The 17,807-nt window shown below is 50.4% G+C and overlaps 1 protein-coding gene across 4 annotated transcripts; it reads right to left on the minus strand.

Annotated features, from left to right (window-relative positions):
- Positions 1–335: 335 nt before the first annotated feature.
- Positions 336–17,700, minus strand: HADHB (hydroxyacyl-CoA dehydrogenase trifunctional multienzyme complex subunit beta). 4 transcript variants are annotated; one of them, XM_040427069.1, is made up of 16 exons: positions 17,575–17,689; positions 13,833–13,895; positions 13,284–13,325; positions 13,028–13,127; positions 12,870–12,914; positions 12,605–12,704; positions 12,437–12,524; positions 12,155–12,342; positions 11,376–11,556; positions 7,756–7,877; positions 7,583–7,662; positions 7,454–7,501; positions 6,570–6,657; positions 3,745–3,819; positions 3,367–3,531; positions 336–775 (listed from the first exon to the last, which is right to left on the minus strand). In XM_040427069.1, the coding sequence occupies exons 1-16, from the start codon at positions 17,672–17,674 to the stop codon at positions 740–742; spliced, it is 1,521 nt and encodes a 506-aa protein (XP_040283003.1). In that variant the 5' UTR covers positions 17,675–17,689; the 3' UTR covers positions 336–739. The 4 variants fall into 4 exon arrangements, with proteins under 4 accessions (XP_040283003.1, XP_040283004.1, XP_040283005.1 ...); XM_040427070.1 differs by having other exon boundaries at positions 740–775; positions 17,609–17,700; XM_040427071.1 differs by having other exon boundaries at positions 740–775; positions 17,603–17,642.
- Positions 17,701–17,807: the final 107 nt, after the last annotated feature.

The raw sequence follows: 17,807 nt of genomic DNA on the forward strand, positions 1-17,807 counted from the left end.
TGCAACATGTGGCCTGTGTGTCCTGGAGAGGGGAAGCTGCATATTACCGCTAAAAATGTATTACAACCACTACTGTGAAATTAATAAAATCTGTAAGAACATTGTTGTACTAATCTTCAATTACATGATGCCTTCTACTCTGGTCACATCCGAAGCTGCCTTTACAATTCACCGTTCTCTACCTCCTGGCACTCTGCAGAGCATATAATGCATAGTGAGCGGTGTAGGGCATACATCAACCACTGCAATACCCTCCATTTCTAAATATACATGTGTCCAATACAGTGAAGTCGATGATCCGGGAACATTGATGCAAAAGTAATAAGGCGATTTTATTTTTACATTTTATTTTACTTTTTTTTTATTAATTCTTGTAAAATTTGGCTTCACTAAACTCTCTCAGACTTTACCTCTCAGTCACTGAAGTGTTTTTTTCAGATTTTCTTTTGACAACCCCTGAAAGCCTCAGCTAGTTCATGGTCTGCACACCCATAAGTGCCGTGTCCTCACTAAGAAAGCAGGGAACCGCCATGGGCCCCTGCGGAACCCCAAGTGCAGTAAGTAACAAAAGAGGCAGAGGGGGGAGCCGTGTGCACAGCACAAATCACTCGCTTGTTACCACATCTGCATACAAGGCAACTAAGAAATTATTTACAGTGCTGCAAAATGGGCAGGAGACATTCATTGTTAATAGTGCATAGCTCTGGCGTTTCCGATGAGACCGTTACCGAGGGTCGCGTTACTGGGGATAAGCCTCGACGATCATCCCATGGCCCTGAAATAGGAAAAACAGAATAAAAACTAAGGAATAGTGTGCAAACACAAAAACACAAGTCTCATGATAAGTCCCTACTTGGTGGAAGGATGGCTCAATAGTGCTGACAAAGCGTCCGCCCCGGTGTGAGGAAACTAGTACGCATTCTGCAGATCGATCGCATGGCGGCCTACAAAGCCTCAGCATATTTGACAGGTTGCGGCCGGATCTCCGCCGGCCCCTATTATAGTTTATGGAGCCGGACGGCAATCACGCAGTTTGCGGCAATGCCGGATCCTGCCGGAACGCTAGTGTGAAACTCCTAACGGACAGGACTCGGGAAGCTCTTTAATCGCCGCTCTCCAATCTGGCCAAGAAATAAAAGATCCTGAACACAGGTCACACTATAGGGTGTAAAAAAATAAATAAAATAGGTTTTCTAAACTAGACAACCCCTTTAAGGATGCCGACAACTGACTGTCCAAAATCGATAAGTGGGTTCCCCCTGATCAGCACGGGCGGTATATTGAGGAGGTCTGTATAAGCGATACCTAGAACACAGGGGTTGCATGAAGGCTTGAGGACAGATGATGTCACTATCTGGAGGAAATAAGTATATGGATAGTAGACAGGGTGGAGGGAGCGCCACTATATACTGGAGCAGACCACTGGAGGTCCAGTCATAACCACCACCACCCCCATAATTACAGCAGAGATGGAGGCGGCGCTCAGGGGACAGATCCGCGCCCAGGTCATATCAGGCTGTATACACAAGGCACATCCTCATCACAATGCAAATATGTGTGACACACGAGACTTACCTACCCCCAGGGTCTTCTTCCTTACATATTGTGCAAGACACAACTGAGAGAAAACGTCGACCCACCTTCAAGACGTTTCCCCAGGTTTGCAGCATTAACCCTTTCCCACCCGGCAACATACACTTTGGCTGCTGTCACAGATGCCGCAGGAGCTGAGCGGGTGACGGCTGTATTACGTAGCCCACACCCCACCCTAATGACGAGGTTCACAGATAAATCTGACCCCAGCCGTCTAAACCTGGGGGGGGCTGCAGACCCCGGATCCCAAGTGGTTATACAGAGGAAGGGGCGTCAGGAGCCCCACAACATGACTGCAGAAGGCTTATGGCGGCCAGGGGCCTAACAAGTCTACAGGACGGCAATTACGGACAAGAATAGGCATTGCTATCATGGGGAAGGATGTTCACAATCCGCAAAATGCGGGACGCACAGGGCTGGTATCTGTGCTTTGCGATCCACAATAAAAAATAAAAAAAGGATACAGTTGTGTGAATAAGCGCTTCAGCTGCAATATTGTGCACCAAGGCTGTTAAGTAGACAGCAGGAAAGACCCCACACTGCTTGTATAACCACCACAGCTGGTGATGGGCGGGGGGCAGATACTCCGACCCCTACTAATCGGACAGTGATGGCAGCGACATGCCGATCCTGGAAACCCCTTTAACGTTAATTCTTACGCTGACCTCTTCCCAGGCTAGGCGACGTCAGGTTCATCAGGAGTGGGCAACCTGCGGCGCTCTAGCTGTTGTGAAACTACAATTCCCAGCATGCACCATTTATTATTATGACAGTCCTGAGAAGAGTAGAGCAAGTATGCATGCTGGGAGTTATAGTTTCACAACAGATGGAGGGCCGCAGTGCTAGGCGCAGCTCAAGTAAACGGACCTGGGTTCCAATACCATTCACAGCGCTGAGAGGGGGGCCGCAGCAGGGGGGACACACCCACAGCTCCGATACTGATGACCTTATCCTACATTGTACTCCAGGAATATATATATACATATAAAGAAGAAAAAAAGGGGATGGCAGCACCGTCACAATGAAAATTAGAAAAAAGGGTGCACAGGCCCAGTGTGGATAAAAGCCAATCCAACGAAATATGGAAGATGAAAAAGGGCAGCACTCCACTGGATAAAAAAAAAAAAAAAAAACTTTATTTACCCATAAGGCTGTAGCGACGTTTCGGCTCTTACACGTCGCTACAGCCTTATGGCTCCTGTGTAAGAGCCGAAACGTCGCTACAGCCTTATGGGTAAATAAAGTTTGTTTTATTTTTATCCAGTGGAGTGCTGCCCTTTTTCATCTTCTATATATATATATAGCCAGGACAGGTTATAGTACATGTGTCGGCTTGGGGTATGCACGACTTACCATTTTATGGACATGGCGATGCCCATTAGATTTTTTTTTTAAGGTAATATAAAAAAGGTGTTTGAAAGCAAAAGCAAAAAATACAATTCAAATTTTATTCTTGCTAACAAGCCCCTTGAAGTGGCGCTCCGCTGATTGCCGGTATATGCCATGTATTATGTCAGCTGCAGTACAACTGCCAGAGCGCCTATTACACCCTGACAAAGGCATCCGTACCTGGCAGGCCTGGGGGCCACTGATGGGTCCCTGGCTATCATGGTCACCTTGAAGGGATAAAAACTCCCGGCAGGAAGTGTATGGCACCTTAGAACGTCCGCTCTCAGGAACTACCTTCCTACCACGGCATGATTCTACAGTGCAGGGCAGGAGGGGGTTAAAGTGACCCTCTGGGGTCTCCTGTATGTGCAGCCATGTCCTCACCTGTCCTCCCGCTGCACACGCCGCCACCAGTCCATACTGTCCTCCTTCCTTCTTCAGCCGGTGGGTGGCAGCCATAACCAGGCGGCAGCCTGTGGCTCCAAATGGGTGCCCCAATGACAGCGAGCCGCCCCAAGAGTTAAACTTGTCCAGGGCGGGAGCGCCAACCTGACGAGAGAAGGCATATCAGCATTAGTGCCACACCGGAGAAGTCCGATAATCAGGCGTTCTGCTCCCGGGGATCACATAGAAGGGGGCACCATGGATGTGTCTAGACGCCAGCGAATGCCCAACCTCCGCTCCAAAGGGCCCCGTTCTCGTGATCCCGGAGGTCAGACCCCCCCATAGGGAGCACCCCTTTAATACATTGGGCTCGGTCACCTTTGTCTTTCGTCCCATGTAGTTCTGCGCGAACCAGTCGGACTCCATTGCTTTCAGATTGGCGAGGATCTGGCCCTGTAGAGGAGAGGACACAGACTTATTAATCTGTCAGGGGGCTATAGACATCGCCCCCACAATAGAACACCTCATCACGTCCACATCAGCTCCTGTCACCAACGTCCCGTCCCTTTAAAACCTTCTCTACTGGAAGAGTTTTGCATCACGTTATCCTAAGCAAATGAAGAGCAGCCCCTGACCCGACCGCCCCCTCCCCCGATTTACCTACACAGAACGCTGCTTCCTATGGAAATCACTAGGTGGGGTCTACTCCATGTATTACGTATGGGTGTAGCCTGTGCTTCTCCTGCCAAACTACAACTCCCAGCATGCTCCAACAGAGAACACAGGTGAGGTAAACACACCGTCCGCACTAATCTCTCTACTGTCCGGATCGTTTGCTACAATGTATCAGTGCAGTAACCTGTAACGGTCGGGCTGCCCTCGCTGATGATGGACAGCCATCTCTCCATTGCTTCCTGTTAGCCCTTTAACCCCTTAAAGAGCGGGCCCATTTAAAATTTTTGCATTTTCGATTTTCCCTCCCCATGTTCCAATAACCAGAACTTTTTAATTTTTCCGTTCACATAGCCATAGGAGGGCTTATTTTTTGAGGGACAAGATGCATTTTTTATTGGTACCATGTATTCTATTGGTCAACAAAAAAAATAAAAAATTGTGGGGAAAAATTGGAAAAAAAAAAAAAACCTGCAATTCTGTTAAGGTTTTTGTGGGTTTGACATCACTGTGCGCTAAAAACGACAGAACGTCCTCAATACGATTCCAGCGATAACAAACTTATATAGTTTTTTTTTTGTTTTATTACTTTAAAAAAAAAAAAAACTATAAAAACCTTAGGGGAAAAAAATAAATATTTTCTTTGCATCAAGTTTTTCTGGAGTCATAACTTTTTTATATTTCTGCGCTTGTTTTTTGGAAAACGAACTGTAGTTTCTATTGTTACCATTTTAGTCATATGCACGACTTTCTGATAAAAAAAATTCGGGGGGGGAGGGGTTTGGACAAGGTGACAAAAAAAATTGTATGCTTTTCAAGTTTTTTCCATTATGGCACTCACTTCACCGCACTGGAACATTAATATTTTAATAGCTCAGACATTTTCGGACGTGGTGATACACAACATGTTTATTTTTGTTGTTTACATATTTTTATATGTAAAATAAGGGGGGGGGTGATTTAAACTTATATTATGTTTTTTTTTTTTTATTTAATAACTATTAGCCCTCTTAGGGCCTAGAACCTGGGATCTTATGATTCCTTGTGTTTTTTTTCACCCTAATAGATCTATTAGGGTGAATAGGATTTTGACGTGCTCCTTGCTGAGCTCTGCCTCATGCGCAGCTTAGCAGGAAGCTTACCATGGTAGGCCTGGGAACCTCCAGCAGCACCCAGGTTGTCATGGTAACCGATCAGAGCCCCTCTATTTCAATGTGGGGGCCTCCGATTGGAAGACCGCATCCCCCTGCCTTACCTCACAGATGTCGTGATGCGGCCTCTCGGGGGTTAAACCACAAGGTTCGCCGCGATCGCCATTCCATCCTTGCGGCCAGGTGCCTGCTGTATGATACAGCCGGCACACGCTGTGTATGGAGCAGGCTCACCGCAGCAGCCCACTCCAAACAATTGCAGCCACATAATGCTGCACATGGCGATTCTCCATTTTTTACTCCCTGCCTTCCCAGAGCCATACATCGACGTACGAGTTTTTTTTTTTTACAGAACAAGTTGTACTTTCTAATGGCACCCTCTAATTTTGCATAAGATGTAGTAGGAAGCTGGAAGAAAAAAAAATGGGACTGTGCCATAGTTTAATGGGTTTTGTTTTTACAGCGTTCCCTAAGTGTATATGACTTTTCTATCAATTTTTATAAACATTTTTGGGGAGGTGAAGCAATAAAAAAAAAAAGCTTAATTATTATTATTGCTATATTTTTTTTATTTTAAACTTTTATTTAAGGGGGCTTGAACATGCAATCATTAAATTACTTTCCCCACACACTAATGGAATTTAATACATAAAAGAATAGGAAATGCAGTATATTCCAATGCAGTACTGCCACCTGCAGGCCTACATTGGAATATACCTGTGATAGGTGTAATAGCCTCATAAAGGCTCTGGCCTATCACCACCAAGGACTGTGCAGGAAATCTGTCTGGGTCCCGGGAGCGCAGCGTTCCCAGGCAAAGCCACTTCAAATTCCGTGGTCAAACTGAATGGGAATACATGGCGTACACTAAGGGTACATGCACACGTTCAGGATTCGTGTGCGGAGAATCCGCAAGTGTTCGCAGGCAAATCTGTGCGGTCAATCCGCATCAATTAATGCGGATTTGCATGCGGCTTTTACTAAGTGAATGAAGAAAATCCGGTCAGGAAAAAATAAAATAAATGGACATGCTGCAGATTTTAAAATCCACATCGTGTGCATTGAGAATTTCAAATTCTGATAGAATACAATGTACATGACCTACGGTGTGGATTTTCCGCCCACAATCCTGATCGTGTGCATTCAGCCTGAGGGTAGGCGAATAGTTTGATATTAACCCACGAGTGGTCCAGTAATGAAGTCCCTTAGTGTGCATCAGCAATTATTCCCTCTGAATCTGTGCTGGATCGGTCCCGATCGCCGACTACGTTACACCGCAGCATGTGATTGGTCTGAGGTTACAACATATAGGTGACCACTTAGTCATGCTCCTTCACCTCGCAGCCACCAGTCTATATACACAGCTGAGTGGTATCTTACAGCAAAGGCTTCATGGAACTCAAAGACGTCAATGTCAGCCAGGGTGAGGCCAGCCTTCTCCAGCACCTTGGGTGTAGCGTAGGTCGGGCTGAAATATAAGAGGGGCAATCGTCATTAGACAGCAGGTTCCAGTGATACCCAACACTACATACTACAGCAGGTGCAATATCACAGCTCACCTGTAGAGGTCGCTATAACACAGGAAATACCATCATCTAGTCATGAAATAAAGGGGACGTCCAGGATGTTTATCCTTACAATACGTCATTATCAGCTACGTGGGAGGAAGACGCCTGCTGATCAGTTCTCAAACTGCTCTAGAAGCAGAACTCCACAGCGCCATCCACTGTGTAGTGGACAAAGATGGATACTGCAGCGCTGTTCCCGCTGGAGCTCCATCCACTACACAACTGACAGAGCTGTGTACTGCTGGTGCCCACTTCCACCTCCGGAGCTATAGCAGAACAGTTGGGGGTGCAGAGTGGCGGACCCCCGCTGATTTGATATTGATGGCCTAAGAATATGCTTTATCAATATAAAGATCCTGGAGTACCCCTTTAATAGCATGTTACTAGGAGGAGGGGGAAGGGATCTGTAGTATAATACGGGATGTAACTCAGGATCAGTAATGTAATGTATGTACACAGTGACTGCACCAGCAGAATAGTGAGTGCAGCTCTGGAGTATAATACAGGATGTAACTCAGGATCAGTACAGGATAAGTAATGTATGTACACAGTGACCTTAGCTCATTATGGTTCTATCATGAGGCTGGCAGTTACGTGGGTGTAATACCCCTTCTTCTTACAGTATGAGCAGTGTATAACAGTCTCTTGTACTAGATCTGCCATTAGCTCTGAGCCTGTAAATTCAGAGGTACTCACCCCAGCAGGAGCTGATCCTTTGGGTCCTGTGACACATACACAAAGTCCCTGTGAAGAGGACACATTGTATTAGTCGCTGGTTTTCGGTGGCTTCTCTTCTCCCCGACTGTGTATTCTAGGGGCACTTACCGCAGGTAGGCTTTAGGCTTGTAGCCCAGGGCCAGGGCCTTCTCCTCGGACATGATTAGCACTGCCGAGGCTCCGTCAGTCTGAGCAGAGAGGGTAAAGCACACATCACATCTGCACTGCTGCAGGGAATCCCTCTTCTCACACCTGGAGCGGTGACATTACACGGTGCTTACCAAAAACGAGGAGTTGGCGGCGGTGACTGTGCCAAAAGGTTTGACGAACGCCGGCTTCAGCTTCGCCATCTGATCCATGGAGGACGGGCGGATGCCATTGTCTTTATCTATGGTGTCTTTACCTGGAATGAGAGGAGCTGCTGAGTCGGCTTCTGTGGACTATCCAGATGAGGCAGATATAACAGGCCTGGCACAGGGGCGAATATTACACAGGAGGTTTTACTATATTGCAGGGAGTCTCCCAAAACGATAGAGGACACTAAATCCTCCCGTCACTGCCACAGATATCAGACCCTGCAGCCGTGGCGGGGAATGACATGCCGCCATCAGCAGTCATTAAAGGGGATGTGTGAGGAGGAAGAAACAGCAACAGGTTCAGGCATCACTCCTGTGGGACGCTTCCTCTTTAATTTCCCCATAAAGTTTCCTGGCACACGAGCTGCCGATGACGGGTACAGTGCCTACTGGATTCATGCCCAGTCTCCCCATGTGTGCGGCCTGGCCGGGGGGAGAGCAAGGTGACTTGGAAAAAATGCTGAGAATGTGCCGCATGTTGGGCATGTGGTCATGCAGAACCGCCAAAAAACACCCGGCGTCCTACCATTAATCAGGCTTCGATGCACGGTGCAGGCCTCATGCCATGCTCCGGGAGTCAGGAAAGGTCACGGGTGTGGGAGAAATCTGCGTAAGCCGCGCCACGATCTGAGGCCGGACTGGCCGTAGCGCTGAATCAGGCTGTTTAAGTGGTGCTGAAGAAGGGAGTTCCCCCGCCACCCATCGGCACCCCGCGAATGAGATGGTGGGGTGCCGAATGAAGGCCCCAGGCCTGGCTGCAGTGTATGCCTCTCTGGCGCACCCTGAAGGTGACTGTCAATATAGCACTGACCGTATAACACACTGTACTGCAGAAGCAGTGTTATAGAAGGGACCAGAAGGTCGACTGTTAAAGTCCCAATGTAGGACTAGTAAATGGTTAAAAAAAATATAATAAAGTTTTATCAAATAAAAAAATTGCAAAAATGGTAAAAATAACAGCAAAAATAAAATCCTCTCCTCATACATAGTATTGCTGCGTCCTTAACCACTCGCACTACACAATTATCACGCAATGAAATTAATCCCGCATGGATAATGACAGAACTGCTGTTTTTTGTGTAAAAAAAAATTAAGAAAAATTTTTGGGGGAAAACTTCATAAACTATGGGGGTCATTTATTATACTGAAATACATCTAAATTAGGCGTATTTCAGGCGCAGATAGTGGCGCAACGGTTAGTACAGGGCTTTATTAGGATCAGCGTCTAATGTGCCCCTGATTTATCACAGACCGGCGGCGTAAGCCTAGTCAGAAATTAGGGGCGACCTCCGTCGGTCTGTGTGCCTAGACTGAAATCTACAAAAGCCCCTTGCTGGAGTAGATTTCAGTCCCCTTCTATTCCAGAAAACTGGGGTAAAAGATGCCAAGTCAGTGCTCCAGACCAAAAAAAAAAAACCCCCCATCAAGGAGCCATTGGCTCCTAATCTTAAAAATTTTGTCACCAAATAAAAAAATTTGTCGCCAAATTTTTGTTGTAACATAAGGGTCAGAAATGGGGTTTTCTTTAGCCTCTTGGCTGTTAGTTTTTCCATTCATAAACCTCCCCATTGAGCTCCCAGCAGCAGATAGAAGCCTGCCGGGCACGCTGGCACTTCTGGTGTGACATCACCTGGAGGCTCCGTTCCCGCCATGCTGTCTCTGGCACTTCATGAGCCGTCGGCAGTGACGCGTGCTCCCCTGTTCCATGAATGGCAGTTAAATTATTGTGCGTATTCATACACATTAGACTTTTTTTTAGGGAGAAAAACTGTCTGTACAGGCGTCCACGACGCTTGTACAGTCGTTATTGCGACTAGGGATGAGCGAATCTACTTCGGATGAAACATCCGACGGCGATTCGCATAAAACTTTGTTCCCTAATTGCGACCATGTCTGCGATGCTGCATGCCCTAACCCTGCTGTTCTGTCGAGACTCCACCTGAAGCCTGGCCGGTGGACCTCTCCTGCACATCAGCCGTACTGTGCATACAGAAAGGATGGACCAAGTGCAGCAAAAAAAAGAAGAAGAAGAAGAAGAGGGTGTAAAGTGGTTGTTACATAACCACAGGTTAGATAAGCCTGGGGCTACATGGTGACTTGCAGACTAGCGTTACTCCCACAGCGAGTCCGCAACGCAGCACCCGGCCTGACCTCCCAGCCCTGCCAGGGGTCGCATAGCATTATATTGATTTATGGTGTTATGTAACCCTTAGGCTGGGTTCAGACCTGAGCGTATTTGATATGCGCGTTTAACGTTTTTGTCGCGCGTTTTTAGCAATAGTAAACGCGCGTTTGAGTGATTGACTGCAGTGTCCTATGGCCACAAACGCGCGTCAAAACGCCCCAAAGAAGCTCAAGTACTTGTTTGAGTGTAGGGCGTTTTTCAGCGCGTTCAAACGCGCTGTAAAACGCTCAAGTGAGAACCAGGGCCATAGGGAAGCATTGGTTTTCATGTGTTGAGCGTTTTACAGCGCGTTTGAACGCGCTGTAAAACGCTCAAGTGTGAACCCAGCCTTACAGTTCTGGAATGTATTGGATAACACGGACGGCATTATGTCAGTGTTATCCAATACATTCCAGAACTGTAAGGGTTACATAGCATCATAAATCAATATAATGCTATGTGACCCCCGGGAGCTACGTTGCGGGAGGAACGCTCGTCTGCAAGGGGCCTTTGGCTGTGACAAACATCACATGGCCAGAGATCACAGTGTAGCAATGCAGCATTGCCACTAGTGAGGGGGGTGATTTTGGGACCTGCACATTGTCATGACAGCCCCAATAATTCTCACAACTGTAGGGTTGCAATGCGACCCCATTCACTGTCACGACTTGAAACCCTGCACTACATCACGATGATTGGTCGTGCCGTCACACAGACAGAGTGCCCCGGGCCCTGGGACAGAATTACGTAAACCAGCTATGGAATCCGTTTCATCTGCTAGTGTGAGGAGACAAAGCCCAGCGTTACTGGCTGAGCGCACTGCAGCTGTCCACACCATTGCCCTCTCTTCTCCACCACTTACCCCTTACATGGGGGGGGGGGGGCACAGGGCACCCTCAGCACACGGCGCAGTGTACGCAGAACGCTCACCTCCGTGCGTCGCATGACTGAAAAACTCGTCTACTTTAGCTGCCCCTTGTCTATGGAGCAGTCGGCAGTGAGCGCACTCCCCGTTTTCAGCGCTCGAGAAGGGTGAGAGGAGCAGCCAATGGTACGGCAGCACGCCGATACTGACCAATCAGCAGCCTCCTCACTAATAACAGAGCCCTGTACTGTGCGGAGCTCTGTTATTGGATTGCTGTCTCTCTGTTGGATGCAAGAACTTTCTTCTTAAAGCGGCAGAGCAGTGGAGGGTCTAGGCGCAAATGGCGACAAGACTACAAAGTCTTGTCGCCATTTTGCAATTGGTTGCCATCTGGAGCCCTGTAAGTGGTGGGTAAGTGGTGAAGGTGGCGGAGAACCACCACTTGGGGTGGAAGCCTAGAGGTCCCCATGGTCGGCCGGTCTGACGTGCAGGGCCACAGCTTTACTGCACTGTTACCTGGCACTTTATACGAGAGGACATCTGACAGGTGCCCGGCATCTTGTGCCTTCTTGGCCAGGGTGTGAGAGCGCAGGGCGTATTCATCTTGTTCCACGCGAGACACGGCGAAGGTGGCTGCTAGTCTGTCTGCGGAGTGCCCCATCGTCTCGCTGGTAGAAAATTCAGCCACTGCCGGGAGCTGGGGAGAGAAAAGGTTCCATATCTCAGACATGTACCCGCTATACTTATACAGGTCATCTACTGGGTTTTCAATTGACATTTGAAACCTAAAGCTCTGTTCACCCGACCTCCCAGATGAATAGCATGCAAGGGTTACAGTACATACTGTCACTTAGTGCAAGATGGGCGAATTAATCATGCCTGCTGCTCTGGCACTTTAGATATTGCCTGCAATGAGTAGTGCCGAACATAGATACCCAGCAAGCACCCTTTACGCCAATCTCTGGTGAACAATGCCATGTGTGATCCTAGTCTACAGACTCATACTCACCTGCCCCCGCCACTCTAGCGCTGCATGGTGTGTCCATGGGCGTGGTCACAAGCTCCACTGCAGCCAAAGACTGGCTTCAGCAGTGACATGCTGCTTGAGGCCACAGAACTGCTGAAGCCAGTTATTGGCTGCAGCAGACCATGTGACCATGCACCGCCAGCTATAAACACTCTGGCGACCAGAAGATGGAGACTGTGGCAAACCTTCAGTGATGTAAAAGGAACCAAGAGAGTGAGAAGCAGAGAGCTTTACAAAATTGTCAATCCCTTCGGCTTCGGTCACTTACCTCTGGGGCAAAGTAGTCGGGCCGGATCCTGGATATGACGGACAGCCTCTGCCCGAGGCTCTTGGCCTTGTTGAGGCTCAGCATAGTCTTCCTCATCTTTCTGCTATGACGAATGGGGACATCGGACATGAACTCCACGCCGCCGGCCACCACCACGTCACACTGACCTGAGGCGATCAGACCGAAAGCTGCAGAGACACCAGGAACGTTAGAGAACAGTGCCAATACAGGAACCATCTGATCCTCAAAAAGAGGTTCTGCAGCAGCTGACATGTCCCATACCTGTAGTCATGGCCTGGTTGGAGGAGATGCAGGCCATGGTGACTGTGTGAGCCGGGGTTCTATCTGAGAATCCAGCGCCGAGTGCAGCCTGGAGGACACAAGGAGGGTCAGTGTGAGCACCGGGTGTCGGCACAGCAGGGCCTGCAGCGCCCCGTGCTTGTCACTCACCTCCCGAGCCACATTGCTGGTCTTCACCTCCTGGATGACGGTGCCGTACACGATGTAATCCACCAGCTCGCGGGGGATGTTCGTCCGGTTCAGCAGACCCCTGAGCAATGAGAAATGTGAACAGAACATGGAAGTCACTAGTCACATCCAGAGCTGCAGTCACACTAACACTCAGGCTGCAGAACCTCACACCTCTCTGCTCCGTACACAACGCGCTTCGCAGCTGTGAGAGACACAGCGAGCGCTACCTACTGGGCGCACTTACTGTAACGCTGTCCTGGCCAGGTCATGCGGCATCAAATCCGCGTATCTGCAGGCAGAAGAGGCAATGGTTAATAACACAGGAGCAATCTGAGTTACTCCACAATCTGCACAGCTCAGGAGGGTGACCCGGCGGGTGTCTGTCCCCCATTACTGACTTACGTGGTTCCTGAGAGCAGGAATGGGGTGCGGACGCCATCCACCACCACTACGTTCTTCACGCCTGGCTTGGCGAGGGTCTTCTTAGTCTTAGTCTGGACGGCTGGAACGTGAAAGAGGAAAGAAGGGCAGGTACAGCACTGGGCATACAGATGATATACAGTTCAGTAACCGCAGACACTGCAGGTGGGCCTGTGTAACAACCACCTGCAGAACTACAAGTCCCATACATCTCCGCAAACGGACACAGGTGGATTACCTGGAGACTGGAGCGCAGAGGAGCAGCTGATCGATCTGATGGCTGCAGGACAGAGAGAGTAAAGTCATGAATGTCTGTGTGGTACAGGACACCGAACACACGCCAACCCCAAATACCATCTCAACCTCCTTCCTGAGCCCCACAGCCATAAGCCAAGGCAAGACGGGTCACATGACTCATCCCTGTAGAACAGGCACAGTCCCGTGTACCCGGGGACGGTGGCTCAGGCAGCAGATTTTTGTATTTTTGCCTTTTGTAGAACTCGTTCTTCACGTTTCCTTTACTTCTGATGGCAATATGGGTTATACTCCAAACACAACCAAAGCTGCTGCCAGAGTTTTCTATAATACCATAAAACAGCTTAGCTCCCCTCCTACAACACACTGAACTCTGCTGTGCGGCACAGAGGAGGAGGCATCAACACTACACCTCCCCACGATGTCGCGCAGCAGGGCACACCCCGTACACAATCAGTACACCCGGCTCATCTGCCTGATGACAGGAGGAACAGCAATATGGCGGGCGGTGTAATGTGTGGCACCTCCTCACCTAGTCTGGACGTGGCGGGCATCCACCGGGCACTTTCTCTCAAGATGAAGGCCATTCTGAATCCTGCAAGAACAACAGGGAGAAATAAGTCAGACAAGAGGCTGACACACTGTAACGCAGCAACCTGTGACTACAAGTCCCAGCATGTCCTGTAAGGGCGTGCAGATACTGATGCAGGAGTCATGCTCTGCAGGGCAGTTAAGGGGTTAATAGAAGCAGGAAGAGATCCCTCCCCTCCCCCAGGGCATTAGGATGCGGTCATGCTCCTCCAGACATGACCTTTCCCCTACTTTCTCTCCACAGCATTTCCTCCAGATCTGCAGCACCACGTGGCGGCGTAATATCAATACAAGGTCGGCAGTAAGTGAAGGTCGATGCCGTGTACCCGCTCAGATACCGCCTGATGGTGAGAGGTCACCCCCTGTACCGGGCTCATAGATACCACCTGATGGTGAGACGTCACCCCCTGTACCCGCTCAGATACCGCCTGATGGTGAGACGTCACCCCTGTACCCGCTCAGATACCGCCTGATGGTGAGACGTCACCCCCTGTACCGGGCTCATAGATACCGCCTGATGGTGAGACGTCACCCCCTGTACCGGGCTCATATATACCGCCTGATGGTGAGACGTCACCCCCTGTACCCGGCTCATAGATACCGCCTGATGGTGAGACGTCACCCCCTGTACCCGGCTCATAGATACCGCCTGATGGTGAGACGTCACCCCCTGTACCGGGCTCATATATACCGCCTGATGGTGAGACGTCACCCCCTGTACCCGGCTCATAGATACCGCCTGATGGTGAGACGTCACCCCCTGTACCCGCTCAGATACCGCCTGATGGTGAGAGGTCACCCCCTGTACCGGGCTCATATATACCACCTGATGGTGAGACGTCACCCCCTGTACCCGCTCAGATACCGCCTGATGGTGAGACGTCACCCCCTGTACCCGCTCAGATACCGCCTGATGGTGAGACGTCACCCCCTGTACCGGGCTCATAGATACCACCTGATGGTGAAACGTCACCCCTGTACCCGCTCAGATACCGCCTGATGGTGAGACGTCACCCCCTGTACCCGGCTCATAGATACCGCCTGATGGAGAGACGTCACCCCCTGTACCCGGCTCATATATACCGCCTGATGGTGAGACGTCACCCCCTGTACCCGGCTCATATATACCGCCTGATGGTGAGACGTCACCCCTGTACCCGCTCAGATACCGCCTGATGGTGAGACGTCACCCCCTGTACCAGGCTCATAGATACCGCCTGATGGTGAGACGTCACCCCCTGTACCGGGCTCATAGATACCGCCTGATGGTGAGACGTCACCCCCTGTACCCGGCTCATATATACCGCCTGATGGTGAGACGTCACCCCCTGTACCCGGCTCATATATACCGCCTGATGGTGAGACCTCGCCCCCTGTACCCGGCTCATAGATACCGCCTGATGGTGAGACGTCACCCCCTGTACCCGGCTCATATATACCGCCTGATGGGGAGACGTCGCCCCTTGTACCCGGCTCATATATACCGCCTGATGGTGAGAAGTCGCCCCTTGTACCCGGCTCATATATACCGCCTGATGGTGAGACGTCACCCCCTGTACCGGGCTCATAGATACCGCCTGATGGTGAGACGTCACCCCCTGTACCCGGCTCATAGATACCGCCTGATGGTGAGAAGTCACCCCCTGTACCCGGCTCATATATACCGCCTGATGGTGAGACGTCACCCCCTGTACCCGGCTCATATATACCGCCTGATGGTGAGAAGTCACCCCCTGCCGTCTACTGTGAAGTGACATCTTAAAGGAATAGAGCGTCTCAGTCTATCCTCCTCTCAGGGATGATGGGCTGAACACGGCATCAGGAGTTTTACCAGTGTTCATCCTCAATCTCAATACCTCCGCTTGCAGCCAGTGAATAGGAACACTTCAGTTTACATTCAGTTCCTGAAAAGTTGTACATTTCCCAAAAAATCTCACAGCTGAGGGCTTGTTCCAGTGTATCAGTGTAGACATTACCTAGTGAGCCGAGCACAGCAGCAGTGCAAACCTCCCCCGTATCCTGACCAGATACTTCGCACAGCTGAGCATTTGTTACACTGTATTAGTGTAGCCCCATGATTGGCATAAACCTGTTTCCTGCCCTGAAACTTCTGACAGCTGAGGGGGTGTTACAGTGTACCAGTTTAAACGAGTGACATCTTACAGCTGAGGGCTTGCTACAGTATCACTGTAAACATGAGCGACGTGACCCTTTCCTATGTCCTGACACTTCTCACAGCTGAGGGTTTGTCACACGTGTAAGGACTGTAAACATGTGCGACACCACAAGAATGGCAGGACGCCGCGTCTCCGTTCCTCGGAACCTTTCCCCTACATACAGGGGACCGCCCAGCACTGCGCACACTCCACACTGCTGCACCTGCACAGCAGATATGTGGGAGACAGCCATGCAGAGGTCAGTGTGTCCTCGTCACAGCTGCGGGTCTGTTACAGTCTAGCAGGCCCTCTGTGACCAAGGATCGAGCAGATTAACATCCAACCTGTCCGCTCTCTCCTACCCCCGACGCCTATGGTTGGGCTGCCCCCTTTACAACTTAGACTCTCAAGCTCTTGCTAAGCTACAACTCCCAGCTTGTAGCTGTCAGGGCATGCTGGGAGTTGTAGTTTTCAGGTAGCCTGAGAGCCACAGATTAGGGGACCACCAAATATCACCATTTTACCCAGGGTGGGTGCAGCTCCAGACATAACAGAGGGGGGGACGGGTCGTGAGTACTGGGTCTTTGGGTGGCGTTCACCTTTAAATGGTGTGTGCAGGTAGCCAAGTAGGTGGTCAGTGCCTGGCACCAGGGCGGCCATATTGTCTCTAGGAGATTGATCATCTCCAGAGATGAGGGTAGTCACCGGCTGACTGCTGCACCTGTTGCTAGGCAACGACCCAAGAGCATCACGGAGCAAAGAAGGCGCAAAACCCAGCAGGACCCCCTTACGGTCAATGGGCGACGCCGCACCGAAAAGGCGATGTGAACGAAGCCTAAAGGGGTCCTCCCCGTCCACCTGTACGTGGCTGCGGGGTCCGAGGCCACGCCTGTAACGTTCTGCAGTCTTCTACTCTCAATCCTCGTGGTTTTCAAGATCTCCGCTAGCCGTCAGTGAACGGAAACATTCTCATTTACAACCCGAGGCTCCAAACCGCGGCCTAACACTTCCGCAGAGGGTTTGCTACAATCGCGTCCGGTGTAGACCACCCTCCGTGAGGTAATCACATCGGGGGCGACCGGTTCTGATGGTTTGTTACAATGTATCGGTCTGGAGCCCGACTGGACACAACTGTGACAAAGCTTCAGCTGTGAGAACCGTTAGGGCAGGACGGGGGAATAGACGCAAGAACGATTCCATTCACTGACAGCAAGCAGATGGCAGAAAACGTTAAGACACGCCCACGAGCTGATAGCGCAGGGGTTCACTTACTTCTGCATCGGCTCTCGGGCGTAACCGCGTCTAAACCGCCGGCGCTCGCTGTGAACGCGAAACCGATGAACGTCGACCCCCATTATTACCATGGCAACTGCAACTGGGGTCTGAAAGAGGGCGTGGCTTCCTAATTACTAAATAATGGGGGTAATACTTCAAAGGCAGGGACAACTGTTATTAAAAGTGGCTCTGAAGAGCGACAAGGGCCCCATACTATAGCTAAGGGCCCAGAATCACACAGCACCCACCTACCGCCCCCTAGAACACACGGTACACGTACAATTACCGGTCTCCTCACGTCTCCGCCGCTCTCCTTAGTCACCCGGCCTCTGGCAGCGGTCCGTGACGTCATTCAGTCTCAGGCCCCCGCGTCGCCTCCTCTTGGGGCTGCCCCCTGCGCGCCTGTCTCTTCTCCGCCGCCGCCACACGGCTGATAACCCCCTGTATGGAGCAGCAGTGGCCTGGAGCGGCTTCTACCTGTCCTC

Source organism: Bufo bufo, chromosome 4 (assembly GCF_905171765.1).
Source record: "Bufo bufo chromosome 4, aBufBuf1.1, whole genome shotgun sequence".
Classification (NCBI taxonomy): Eukaryota; Metazoa; Chordata; class Amphibia; order Anura; family Bufonidae; genus Bufo; species Bufo bufo.